At 40.8% G+C, this 14,215-nt stretch overlaps 1 protein-coding gene across 2 annotated transcripts in view; it reads left to right on the plus strand.

The window, feature by feature from the left end:
- Positions 1 to 13,929, plus strand: part of HIBADH (3-hydroxyisobutyrate dehydrogenase) — a 91,565-nt gene extending 77,636 nt beyond the window's left edge. For both annotated transcript variants that reach the window (XM_008147765.3, XM_054726282.1), the window contains exons 6-8: positions 1,425 to 1,501; positions 9,306 to 9,462; positions 12,988 to 13,929. In XM_008147765.3, coding sequence (XP_008145987.1) covers positions 1,425 to 1,501; positions 9,306 to 9,462; positions 12,988 to 13,146 — 393 coding nt within the window. In that variant the 3' untranslated portion in view covers positions 13,147 to 13,929. The remainder of the gene's footprint in view (positions 1 to 1,424; positions 1,502 to 9,305; positions 9,463 to 12,987) is intronic.
- The last annotated feature ends 286 nt before the right edge of the window (positions 13,930 to 14,215 follow it).

The raw sequence follows: 14,215 nt of genomic DNA on the forward strand, positions 1-14,215 counted from the left end.
CACTGGGCCAAACCGGTTAGGGCAGTCAACTTTTTTTTTTATAAAAAAAGCTATCAAGTTCCATCCTTCAGATTTTGACATATCATCCCAGTGACCCCGAAATCATCCTTTAAAGCTGTTTCTGTTTGTAGTGCTCATGTTATCTGAGTTGTTGTTATCCTCCTTCTAATTTTCTAATTACATGCTATAACTCTATTTGCAGTATAGTCAGGTGGATATAATCTATGCATTTTAATCTGTTTCTTGAAAACCAAATCGTTTTCATTTAGAAATATGTTATATCAACTTTCTAGTCAGACAGAGGTGAATGAAAATTCAGAACTCTGAAATTAAGCTGCTCATCTTCCTCTCATCCAAGACACACACACTCACACTCCCTCCTCTTAATGTTCCGTCCTGGTCACAGGTCCCCTCATGCTTTTACTCAAGACTGTGGTATTACCTTAGATATGTCAGTTGTCTCCATGCCCTTATCTAGTCAGTCTCCAAGTTCTGTTGATTTTTGCTTCAGCGGCTCTCATTGTTGACCGTCTTGTCCATTCCAGACCAGATATCTCCTCATGCAATCTTTCTCGCGTTGTCTCACACCTCGTTTATTGCTCGAAGCCTAACGGCATCCCAGATTCACCACTCTGCCCAACACTGTAAGCGAAACCAACTCCATCAAGATGCTTGTATCATTATAGTCCTTCCCTGTTCTGAAACTTTGAATAGACTGCTATTTCTTATTGTGTCAAATGAATTTTAACCCTCTACCCTTCCTTAGCCTTCATAGCTCTTCCCTAGTCTTAGCCATAAAATTTCTCACCATTCTTTAAAACTTAGGCACATGAGTCAGTTTTCTTCCTGTTCTCAAGAACATCCCATGCTCTTACATATTTACCTTTCCCCTGGCTCTCCTCCTTTCTCTCTCTTGCATGATTAAATCCTGCCTGGCCTTCTGAGAAGTGGTTTCAGGTTCCACTTCCTCTTTGCTCCTACCTCAGTGATCTTATTTCTTTGAACAGCTATTGTCTCTTATCTTATAGCCTCTACCGTACAATTTACCACTTGTTTTCGTTGGTTTGTTCATTGCCTTCTCATTCAGTGTCATTCCCATTCCCCTAATTAGAATGTAAGCCCCATCCTTCTAAGAGCAGGCATGCCACATAGATCAGTATTCCCTCTCATGCTGAGCCCACAGGAGGAGCTCTGTGGGTTCTTACCTAGTGGGAGAGATACCACGGCCCCCAGCCCCTGCTCTGGGACAGCGTGTTAGGCTCAGAGGGAAGCACGCAGCACCATGTTCCTTTCCCAGTGGAGAGAAGCCACTGTTGAATGTTCTTACTGTTAGAAAGAAGTATGTGGAATTGGGTGAAGAAAAACTTCCTGTGAGTTATAACTTGAACATAAAGGTATTTACTATGTACTCCATTTCTTTTCAGGCTGCAAAGATCTGCAACAACATGCTGTTAGCTATTAGTATGATTGGAACCGCTGAAGCTATGAATCTTGGGATCAGGTTTGTTGAACAGTGCATTTTCACGTGCTAACAATTTTTATGAGCTTTCCTCTTTGATTTTTCTGATGTTGAAAAAAATGTTCATGAGATAAATGAGTTGATCCTGGAACACTTTGAAAGTACTTCATTATTGAACTTTAATAGACTTTGCTTATTTGACAACCAATAGGACCCTGGAGAGCATGAATATTCTTTGCCATAGCCATAAACTGCATTGTGCTGTATATTCGAAGTCACATTATCCTTTTTATGTGGAAGCTCCATTTCTCCTGTTATGTTGAAATGCAAGAAACACTTTTACTATAAAATTTAAACATGCTTTGGCAGTGTGGGATAAATTTATATAAAACATGGCATTAATGTGTAGTGAATTCAAGTGTTATGCTACCCCATGACGACTGGTTTTATGTATCTATTTTAAATATAGTCCCCAAAACCTATCTATAAGGTCTTGTAGTTGCTTATTCCCTGGATCAACTGGATGGCATACATCTTTCATTTTAACTTGTCATTGGTTTTGTCACTTTACATTAAGGGTATATCTTTCCATTAAAATAAAATGACATTCATACTTTGCTTAAAGTGATTAAGGAATTCTGTTTTTCCTACGATGATGATCATCCCTTAGAATGCTTAAGGTTAATGTCTTAATTTGAGCCTGTAATTTTTTGGAGGTTAGGAATGCTACATTTGATTAATCACTTAATTAATTTTTTTAAATGTTTTTATTTAATGAATTTAATAAATATATATTTCTTACTTTAGAAAATGCTTGAAGAGCAGTATGCTTTATTCGGATGTTTTTTTCACAATTCCCAAAACTACATACCAAACATATAACAGATCAGAGTGGTGCTTCGTATCACAGCTTTTGATAAAAGCAATATAAAGAGCCTAAGTACTTGAGATATTTTTAAAAACATAGTAATGGATTCACATTTCCTCTTAATTACCATATCAAGATGCTGTTGTTTTATTGAATTGCCCTTGTCTCAGATGTTAAACTATCTTGACCTATTAAGTTGTCATGTTGTAATTGAGATAAAAGAGGAATTTGCTTTGCATCAGCGCTAATTGGTTTATCAATATCCTGTACCATTTACATTTTAAAATTGAGTGTCTGTAAGATGGTAAACTTAGCATATCTGTACAAAGCTTTAATAAAACTGGTAGTGTGTATAGGAAGTTATTCATTGTTATTTCTGTATTATAGTCGGTTTTAGGCTATGGGTCACTTACCATAATTGAAAAACTAGTTACTAGTAAGTTGTTTACATGTCTAGACTAATTTCATGGAGGAAGAAAATATAAATTTCTGGCACCAAAATTGCATACAAAATTAATTGGTGTTGATAGTAAGATTAGAGCATTAGTATGCATGTGCATCTCTAGAATTTTATCTTCATTTTTTCCGGATATAAATGAAAACACAGTGAAAAGTAAAAGCCTGGATGAACCTAGGTTATACTATACTGAAATTTTCCTCTTTATCTGTGCCTGTCATTTAACATTCTGCTTCTTACCTTGAGCATTACTGACTCAGGATGTTCCTTAGGCATAGTGATGTAGCCTCTGGCATTTCTCAAATACTTTTCCCAGCAAAACTTTTGTTAGATGATCATTTGCTGTTCTCAAATGAAGTTTCTGTATGGTAAGTGCTTGTGGAAGTCAACTCCAAATACCAGCTAATAAAGAATAGTATGCCTCTGGCCAGTGTGGCTCAGTTTATTGGATCATCTTCCGGTACGCTAGGTTGCAGGTTTGATCCCTAGTTGGGGCATGTACAGGAGGCAACCAATTGATGTTTCTCTCTCTCTCTCTCTCTCTCTCTCTCTCTCAAAAAAATAAATAAATAAGAGTATGAAAATCAAATGAATGAAATGCATGCAATGAAGTGTGTATACTACTAGCTACTAGTGGTTTATCAAATAAAAAATGAAAAGTGATAAAATTCCAAATAGAAATATTAAAAGCAGAAGCAATAAATAAAATTTCCCTTATCATTGGCCTTGATCCACAATGTCAAAAATAATACTTAGAAATATGAACTTTTAAATATTTAATTTTTTTCCAAAACTCTATAGACATTACTGTTCCTGATATATTTATATTTGTGTGTGTGTGTATGTGTGTGTGTATATATACATATATATGTGTGTGTGTGTTTATATATATATATACACACACACATACATACATGTTTGAACACAAAGAACTCGTTAGTTTCACCTAACTGTTACAATGAGCTATGTTTCTGGTGCTTCAGATTGTATTAATGAATTGCTTATTTTCATAGCATTAGGATTTTACCAATTTATCTTACAAAGATTCTCAGTGATTTGAAAGTCCTAAAAATGATTGCTTCTGCTGTTGTCTTTTCTTTATGGTTTACAGACAGGGTTTAAAATGACAGGATTGTTCTCTAATAGAGTATAGAGAGCAGCCACAATTTATTGAGCTTTGCAAGGTGAAAGAGAAAATTGGCATCAGTGAGCATAAATTCCCAAGTAGTAAATTCCCACAAAGTAGTACAGCATCAAAGTGGTTCAGCCACATTTATATTCTGTTCACTCCAAAGTGAACATTTTTAGAGCATTAATGTCAACATTTACAAATTGAGCCACCTATTCCTGTGAAGTGATCATTTCTGATTAATTTTGTTCTCATAAGTCAGTGTTTTTCCTGAACACTGTTTCCTTTAAAGAAAAAAAAGGAAGAATAAAATCTTACAGTTAAAAACTCTTATTGACTCTATGATCTTTTACAGTGAGTCTTTATGGATGTTAGTGAAAGTTTAAAATGCTATAAAAAAGTAATCTATAAAAAATATTGGTATACAAATGTATTTTGGGGTTCTTTTTTACTGGACCTTTCTCCCTTCTGATTGGGTTCTGGTTGGGATGTAGTTTTATGGCCCTCGCAGTGCCCTGCTTGCATTAGAGAGCTTTTGTCCCTGTGTACCACATAGCAACAGCGTTGAGAGTTGAGTTGTGTTGTTTTTATATTTGCTCCACTGGGAATTTTTATTATTATTTTTAGTAGTGGTGGTAGAAGTTGTTTGCATTACCAGCCAGGGCCCAGGCCCCTCAAGCAACAACCATATTGTCTTCTTCCTCCAAAAGCTTAACAGTGAACTTCTGGAAGGCTGTTCAAGTTGAAAACTTTCCCAGAAGAATAATTTTAGTTTCTGGACTCCTGCCCTTAGAAGATGTTGTCTGTTTTGTGTTGTTGTTTTTGTGATGACTGAAGCCTTAAGTGTATACCGCAGTAGATTTAGCAAATGACAAAAGGTTTGGAGTAAAAGTTTGACCCAATTTCCTAATCCTATCTAATAATAGAGTAACATGTTAATTACCATCACTCCGCTACGCCCACGATTGGGGGGCGGGAGGCTGGGGGGCGGGACTCGGGGTGGCCTATCCGGCCATTGAGAGGCACGGATCCGCTGCCACTGAGGGGGGCTACCCTGCTGTTGAGCAGCCACTGAGGGGGCCTGCCGCGGACACCCAGCTGCGCCTCTCAACAGCAGGGTAGCCAGGTGTCCGTGGCAGCCCCCCTCAGCAGCCGTTGAGAGGCGCAGCTGGGTGGGACTCCCGCCCCCTGCGCCTCTCAACAGCAGGGTAGCCCCCTCAGTGGCCGCGGACCATCAGAAGTGGGGGAGCTGGGTGCCTGTCTGCTCTGGCACCAGCGGACAGGCACCCAGCTCCACCGCGAAAAGCGAAAGCGTATAGGGGACCCTACACATGCATGATTCAATCATGCACTGGGCCTCTAGTAAGCTGATAAAATGCCATGAGATTGGCTGGTTGGCTTTCAAGTTCACTACCCACATGGCCCAGTGAGACTCAGAGGATGGTGAGAGTTTGGGTGTCTGCTGATGTCTGCATCCCTGCTCTGCCATCGACTTAAGCTTTTCTTATCTATAAAATGACAAAAATAATAGTGTCTTTACATAGGGTTGTAGTGAAGAGTAAATGAGTTAATCCATATAAATCTTTAAAAACAGATTCTGGCACATAATAGCTGTTCAGTACATGATGGTGATTGATGTGATGGAGGTAGTGGTTAGTATTTGAACTGAATGTACTTGAATGCCTTTTCTTCATAACACTTCTTACTAGATGGCATTTTATATACATAAGACATATATATGTATACTAGAGGCCTGGTGCATGAAATTCATGCACTTGGTGGGGGGGGTCCCTCTCAGCCAGGCCTGCACCCTCTCACAATCCAGGAGCCCTCGGGGGATGTCCAACTGATGGCTTAGGGGAGCAGGGCTTAGCCGGCAGTCGGACATCCTTAGCGCTGCTGTGGAGGCAGGAGAGGCTCCTGCCACCACCGCTGCGCTTGCCAGCTGTGAGCCTGGCTTCTGGCTGAACGGAGCTCCCCCTGTGGGAGCACACTGACCACCAGGGGGCAGCTCCTGTGTTGAGCGTCTGCCCCCTGGTGGTCAGTGCACATCATAGCGACCGGTTGTTCCACCGTTCGGTCGATTTGCATATTACCCTTTTATTATATAGGATGTGTGTGTGTGTGTGTGTGTTATATATATTTGTTTGTTTATTGTGTCTTCCCAACTAGAATACAAGCTTCATGAAGGGGAATGGCTTTGTCTGCTCACTGCCATATCTTAAGAAAATACTTAACACATAGTAGACACTCAATGAAGATTTGTCAAGGGGATGAGGAGAAGGGAGAGGGAGGGAGGAAGGGAGGGAGAGAGGGAGGCAGGCAGGCAGGCAGGCAGATACTTCTCCTGCCTCAGGTCAAAGGTATCTGGGTGTGTGTCTTAACTGGCCCACTCCTAGAGGGCAGTCACAGGACTTAGCTCCTTTACTCTGGTCTCCTTGGCTCCAGGTACAGCACCTGCGCATGGAAGATCGGTGTGAGCATTAGATGAGTCACAGAATGATTGACTAAGATTGACATGGTCTTAGATGTTTCACTTCTAGAGCTGTTCACTTTAGTGAAATCATTGGCTTTGTTCTTACATAAAACCAGACAGTATAGATAGATACAGAGACTACAAAGTGAACAAACTTATTTGGCCCTTAAAAGCTTTGGTTACAGTGAAGGTAAACATTTGGATTCTCTAATTTTTTTTTTTTTTTACAATTTATGCATTTTTACTTCTATCAATAGTTCATTTAAAATTCTTGTGTTGTAAAGGTGAGTAAATTTGACACAGTGACGTTTATATGAGTTGCATTATATATGCGGTCAGAGCAATGAATTCATTCTGTTTATATCAGAGAATATTCCAGCAACTGCAACGCCACATGCATGCACGCGTGCACTCACGAACCACATCCAGTGGCAAGTTATTATGGGGACTGACAGACTGTCATCCTTTTGACGGCTTGAGCTGTATATCTCCTGAACAGCAGTGGGGCTCTTATGCAGAAAGTATCATATGTTCCCAGCCAATTTACAGGGAAACAGCAATAACATTTTATCATGGTTGAGAGCCCAGTAGCTGCTTCCTATTAAACTTGCCCTTTCAGATACCTGTCTTGGATTAATTTGTTGATTTCAGATGGAAACTCAGTCTTCTCCAGTGAAGCATGACGTTCTAGGATAGACTCTCTGAATGACAATTACTGTGTATTCGAGCTGGTTTCAGTGGAAGACAGAGGACTCCAGCAACTGATTTTAATATCATGTCTAATTTTAACTGTCAGTTATAGATGTGCCAGTGAAAAAACCTCCAGAAAGATGAAATGCAAAACGCTTCTAACTTGCTCTTTTTAATGCTGGGCGGGGGGTGAGGGGGGTGGTTGGAGGAAAAGCGGAGAGGGAGTCGCCATCTCCTAAAGGGAATCAGCATGGTGGGAGGCAGCTGATGGAGAAGTGAGCACGCAACAACGGCCGCCTCGTTTTTGCGTGCCCCTCAGGGTGCTCCTAAACAGTAATGTGTTCACAAAAAGGACTCCATAAATGAGCGCCAGTGTTTTTCCTTGAACGTTCAAGAAAAATGAAACTTAGGGGTTTACAAAGGATAATAAGCGTTGCTCACCATTTTGGTGAGGCTTACAGACAAGGCATGAATTTCTTTAGCAGTACAAGCTGTGGGGAGGTACTGTTACATATAACCTGGTGAGTTGTAAAGAGGGGAGCAACTCTGCTGCTTTAAATGTGATAAACCATTTTAAAAGGATCTAAATTAGGAAACCCCTAAATTATATTCCAAAGGGAAGGGAAAAGCGATGTTGTGGGGTCTTTAAAATATTCCTGCTCATGGAACACATTAGACGTTGTGCTTAGAGAACATATCGGCAGTTGCAGCAAATTAACTTGTTAATTTGTGAGTTTACTTTTCACAGTTCTTCCCTAAGCACATTGGCTTCTTCTTTTCCAAAGGCACCTGCTGCAACAACGTATTGAGAGCCTAATTTTATTTGAAAGGGGAAAGAAAGTATTGGTAGCAAACTATACATGTAACAAACTTTGATCTTTATAAAAGAATGAATGAAACTGTTGTGTTTCTTCCCAGCAGTCTACAGTTGGACAGAATGTGTGATAGCCAATTTCGACTGGGTCTTTTATATCTTTTATAATCCTTAGGAAAAACCTCTCATTATAACAGGACCCACTATATGAATTCATATAGATGGTATGTCATGTAATAATACATAACAGTTTTATTACATGACAAGTCCATGTACATCTTGGCTATTAGCCCAAGCCCCCTGTACTAACACTGGCAAAATGTTTACTGGTCATGATATTCAGCTTTGGAAGTAAGCAGACATATATTTTGAACACACTAAATAAACAAGAACTTAAACATGCCAAAATGTGCAGCTTGTTTAACATTTATATGTGTCTCTTCCCAGTCTTTATTATTATTATTATTATTATTATTATTATTATTATTATTGAAGAGATTGGTTTAAAGAAAAAGCAGCAGGTTTTATTTGAAACTTGATTTAGTGATACTTAGCAAAACTCTGCTTCCCAAACTGCAGTAAGAGACTTAGGATCAAAGTAATACAGCATTTGATTCTTTTTTTTTTTTCTGGGTCCACATTGAACAGTCGTTTATGCCATCAGCCAGTGATAGAACAAATGATGTTTCCGCTTGGGCAAGCTTTGTTTTATCAGGATCAGTAACCTTATCAGCAGTTGACCCAGAACTATAATGCATGTCTCCGAATAGATAGCATATGTCACAACTCGGTGCAGACTTGCTTCATAAGCAAGATTGTCTGAAGAAGATTTAATAAACAAGGAAAAGTTTGCAGGAAGAAAGGTCTTCTTTGATAATGATAACTTCTCTTAAGCTCACTTACTGCCCATCGCTCAACTCTTACATGTATTCTCAGAAAAGCTAAAAGAATAAATAGACATGAAAATGCACACAGACTCCCATGATGCCTAGTTTCTCTGTCAATATTTCTTTCTGAAATATATCATTTGTGAATAAAGAATGTAAAACTTAGATGACCATATTCGTTTAAGGTTCTTACGTGACACGTAAATGCATAATGTCCAAAAGAGAAAGACATTTCTTTTTCCATAGAAAACCCACGTGTGATAAACCAACAACACTTCTCTGCGACTGTGTTATTTCTTAGAAGTAGAATAGTGCGGAAGGTTTTCTCTCATTGCAGAATGTCTGGCTCAGAATGGTTTGATCACTAGCTCTTAAGATTGAATTCTTCACTCTCACCCATCTGCTTTGATTTTTGAAGACATAAAATAAATGGAGAGAGAAGACGGAGCATCCTCATAGGTGAATATGTCACACATGACTTGTACATTTTGACACTTAACACTTCTTTTCTTTGACCTTTGACAGGTTAGGGCTTGACCCAAAACTATTGGCTAAAATCCTAAATATGAGCTCAGGACGGTGTTGGTCAAGTGACACTTACAATCCTGTACCTGGGGTGATGGATGGAGTTCCCTCGGCTAATAACTATCAGGGTGGATTCGGAACAACACTCATGGCTAAGGTATGGTAAACGCAGAGGCTTTCCAAGAGAGGGGAAATGTGTAATGGTCTAATTCTCCTTCCCTCCCTCCCTCCCTCCCTCCCTCCCTCCCTCTCTCCCTCCCTCCCTCCCTCCCCCCCTCCCTCCCTCCCTCCCTCTCTCCCTCCCTCCCTCTCTCCCTTCTCCCTCCCTCCCTCCCTCCCTCCCTCCCTCCCTCCCTCCCTCCCTCTCTCCCTCCCTCCCTCCCTCCCTCCCTCCCTCCCTCCCTCTCTCCCTCCCTCCCTCTCTCCCTCCCTCCCTCTCCCTCCCTCCCTCTCCTCTCTCTCTCCCTCCCTCTCTCCCTCCCTCCCTTCCCTCCCTCCCTCCCTCCTTCCCTCCCTCCCTCCCTCCCTCCCTCCCTCCCTCCCTCCCTCTCTGTGTTTAGGTTTGCACACCCCCCACACGGGCTCTTACTGTTATGCTATGGGGCAGTCGCTGCAAACAGAAGGGAGCCCCCTAGGGCGCCCTGTTTCATCAGCTCTGCAGGGGGTTTGTCAGGGCACATGGAAGAATGAAAGAGTCACACTAATGCCCAGTTTCCTTTCTGTGTCTGTATGAAGTGGCTTGTGACCTGTTAGCTTATTTGGTTCCTAAAATTCTGCTAAGGTCTTCAACAGAGGCAGCAGCTAACAGGTCAAGTGTAGGCGAGAGGAGGCTTCTAATGAAAGGGGATGGATTTGGGCAGCCCCCATTCTTCTGCAGGGCTGGCTCTATTCGGGAACTCTTCTCCAGAGCTGTCCTCTCCTCACCTTTTCTTGAGTCATTTTCTCCAGTGTCCCTGCCCAGGAGGAATCTGCCACTTTTATTTTAAAGGTCTTTCCTTTAAAATGACTTTCTTGATAATAAAAGATAGCTTTTTCAACTACTAGCATTAAGGCAGCACAGTATGAAACATGGATACTACTGTCTTATTCTCGTTTCTTCTATGAAATGCAGTTGTCATTTTCTTTATAAGGAAGAGTACTTCTTAATTTTGCTTAGAATGAGAGCACTTAGGAACTTTTGAAAATCTTTCATTACCGCAGAGAGCTGTTAACAAAAACACTCCACAGCCAGTTAGATTTGTGCAGATAAATTGATAGAGATTAAAGAAATCCCCCTCAATGCTACAATGATTAAAGCCATAGCAGCTTGTTGGGCAGATCGGGGCTTTACGTACTAAGAGATGTTTTACTTCACTGCCATTAAATCTTGTGCTAGGGAATATGATGCTAGCAGGTCATTGAAGTAGAGGCTTGTACATTTATTTCTAGGTCTTAACTCAAAATTCTAACACATTGTATGTATTTACTCAGGACATAGTCAATACAAAAACTAGATCTTCCTTCTGAACTCCAGAGCCTAGAAACTGGTTTCTGATGGGCACTAAGAAGCAGCTTATGGGAAATCAGGATGACTCTTGGTACTCCCCCAATATATGTTTCCTTGTAAAACATATGTTGGTCTTTCATTAATTTATTGAAGCCTTTAGCAATTGTTTTATATTTTTCCTGAATCACCCACTGAGCTCATGAGTTTGTAAATATTTTATTTGATGAGTGAAGTGGGATATTCATTTGTTTTAAATTCTATACAGGAAGCTTCAAAGGCCGCCTTCTTTTTCTGACACTTAGGATTACGGGACTGAAAGGCCACCTCTTCCTTTTAAGAATGTTCATGCTCTAAGGGAGCAGCCACCAAAGCATTTGCGTTTCCCTCTTTGGGTTTTATGAACTCTCATTTGGGATAATAATTTACTTGCTCCTTTGAAAGACTCTCGTTAGAATTTTTTTCCCTCAATAGTGTTGTCTTCTCAGTATGTTATTTTTGCTGAGTTCTTATATATTCTAGTTTTATTACTAAGTTAAAAATTAAGTGCCATCTTCCTATGTAGATTTTCCTCTGTCATTTAAAAATAAAAACATCTTACTGGTGTGCTGCTCAATGGTGTTGACAAGAGGCTGGCCTGCCTGTCAGCGCGTGAGCACTCCCACGCTTGTTAAGTGTGTGAGTGATAATTCAACTTGCTTTTTAGTCGAAGCTATAAGAATTTAAGGTTAAGTAGATTTTCCAGATCTACCTCTTTACATGTGAAAATTATGCAAATAAACACAAAATAATGCTTGTACCTGTGACATCATACATATATAAGAAGCTAGAGGTTTAATTCATTCTTTAACATTTGCTTTTTTCTTTGAATCATTTCCTCTCTTGAGTGGATGGCACAGTGATTGCTCAGTTATCAAGTATGTTCTGCAAAGAGAACTAGTTCTCATCTTGCTTCTTGCCTTTCCCCTCTCGTTGCTCGTTGACTTGCCCTTGGTGGGGGAAGTGAGCGTGGTAATGGTAAGGAGAAATTCAAGTTGGTTTGCAGCTCTAATAAAATCACAAGTAAATGAAATAAGGGGAATATTATTTCAATTATCCACACCTGTCTTGGTCTGCCATGTACTCCAGATATTTCAAATTTGGACAAGATTCCATTTTTATGGTAGTCGCTATCCATTAGCTACAGTTTAACTATAGAAGATTTATAATGTGAACTTTGTCTGTTTTCTAACAGCCATATGTGTTCTGAAACTTTCAGAGTGCAGGATGAGGCCTGTGAGATGCTGAAGGGCCGTTGTGAAGATGGTTGTCCATTGCACTTCAAGTGCAAACATTAAAGCTTCCGTGCTCCACCTCTGCCGTCCAGCCCCATGCCCTCCCGTCCCCTTGGCTTGCTCTAATTCAGCCTCATTGGCTTCATGTTATTTCTTTACTATGCACACCATGTCCCACCACAGGACCTTGACCTTGCTGTTCCAAATGCCTGAAACTCTTCCCCCAGCTCTCCAGAGCACTCACTACCTCCCTAACATCCAGGTCTTAGGTCCAGTGTCTTGCCTCAGGGAGGTCTTCCCTAAACATTTCCTCTATCAGAACTCCCTTCCTTCCCTCCCCCCCGCCCCCCTTGCTGTCCATCACTTTCTAACCCCTCACCCTGCTTTCTTTTTCTTCACAGCACTTGTTGTCTGGAATCTTAGGATTTGTTTTGGTGTCTGTCTTCCCCCGGACAGTAAGCATAGAAGGTGACTGGGTATCACCAGCACTTAGAACACCGCCCAGCACATAGTGGCTGCTAAATATTGGTTGATTAAGAGATTGAATGGATATCCAATAATTCCACAATGGGGTTTGGCTTAGGCATACAGGCTTCTGCAGATCCTGAAAAAGCATTTGCCTGTGTGATCTCACCCTTGTGCAAAGTCAAAGTAAAACAGATAGGTCTGGTGGAAGGCGGGGAGGAGTGGGGCGGCGGGGGAGAAGAGGGGACAAAATTTCTGGCTGGAGCAATTTTGCAGCAGTTTATAAGCAAAAGCACTTATAAAATGTATATATACATATAATTTACCATAGTGCTTATAAGTATCTTTTGTTCTCAGACTTCATTTTTTCTTCTTTGAAACCAAAGCCTTGGGGAGCCACAGTTCAAAATGAGCCTTCCTCCCAGTCTCAGCGTGTCCCTCCTGCCCTTGTTTGGTTTAGGATCTGGGATTAGCACAGGACTCCGCCACCAACACAAAGAGCCCGATCCTCCTGGGCAGCCAGGCCCATCAGATCTACAGGATGATGTGTGCAAAGGGCTACTCGAAGAAGGACTTCTCGTCCGTGTTCCAGTTCCTGCGAGAGGAGGAGACCTTCTGAGCTGGCACTTTGGCCCTGGACACTCTTGGAAACCAAACTCTGTCTCGGAGCCTCCCCACCGCTCACTCCACAAGTAAAAGAGTTTAATCAAAGGTCACCTGTCTGCTTCGGATTGTCTAGGTCACAGTTAAATGGGTTTTTCACCCATTTTTTTACTGCTTATTTTTATCTATTTAGCAAACATACATTATCTGAATTTTTTTTTCTGCAAGCCCCCAATGGTCTCTGTTAACTAGCTGATTGACCTTTTTCAAAAGTTTGATCCTTGAGCATATTCAGCTAAATCATTGATTACTTCAATCAGGATATTATTTATACCACTTTACAAACAAAACAAAATATTCTCCAACAGGACAAAATTGATCTTAAAGGAAAAAAAGAACTCGGTGCGTGGAAGGAGTTAGAGAACGGGGGAACACAGTGAGTTACTACCTGTGTCCCTCAGCAAGCTTGTCCTGTTTACCGGGTGGTGGTGGTCTTGCATGGCTGAGGTTACTTTCTGGGGAACTGAGAAAGCAGGAGAACTCCTTGCTGTATGCTTTATAATTTGGACTCTGTTACAGTATCTTAGTGTGTCCCTCTTGGAACAATTCCCAATACTCAGCAAACTTGTTTTTATATTTTTCCTTCCTTGTACATTCTCACTACATATTTTTGACTTCAAAAGAATGACATCTTTAGACGTGTTTGAGAGCCAATGATGATATTTGCTTTAGATAATTATTATAGTATTCTAAATAGAACCATATTATTTTGAAATTGAATAAATTTCTATGCTGATAATTCTTTCTTGGAGTTTTTGTGTCTTCCCAGCCATTCAGTGAACAATCAAATGGTCTGAAAAACTGGTGTAACAGAGGAATGGGGAAAGGATGGGGAAAAAGGGAGGGGAATTGGCCAGTGGCAAGCCAGCACCCCGCTGCTCTACCTGAACCCTTAGTCACATTTGTTTGAATGGTTTCTCGGTTGTGGGTGCTATAGGAAACCAGCTGCATCAAATGTAATACATAACAATATGGAGCACAGTTGCCACTTTCCCCACCTCTGCTCCTAGAAATGTCCCAGGTGA

The sequence above is a fragment of the Eptesicus fuscus genome, chromosome 14, assembly GCF_027574615.1.
Source record: "Eptesicus fuscus isolate TK198812 chromosome 14, DD_ASM_mEF_20220401, whole genome shotgun sequence".
NCBI classification, from domain to species: domain Eukaryota; kingdom Metazoa; phylum Chordata; class Mammalia; order Chiroptera; family Vespertilionidae; genus Eptesicus; species Eptesicus fuscus.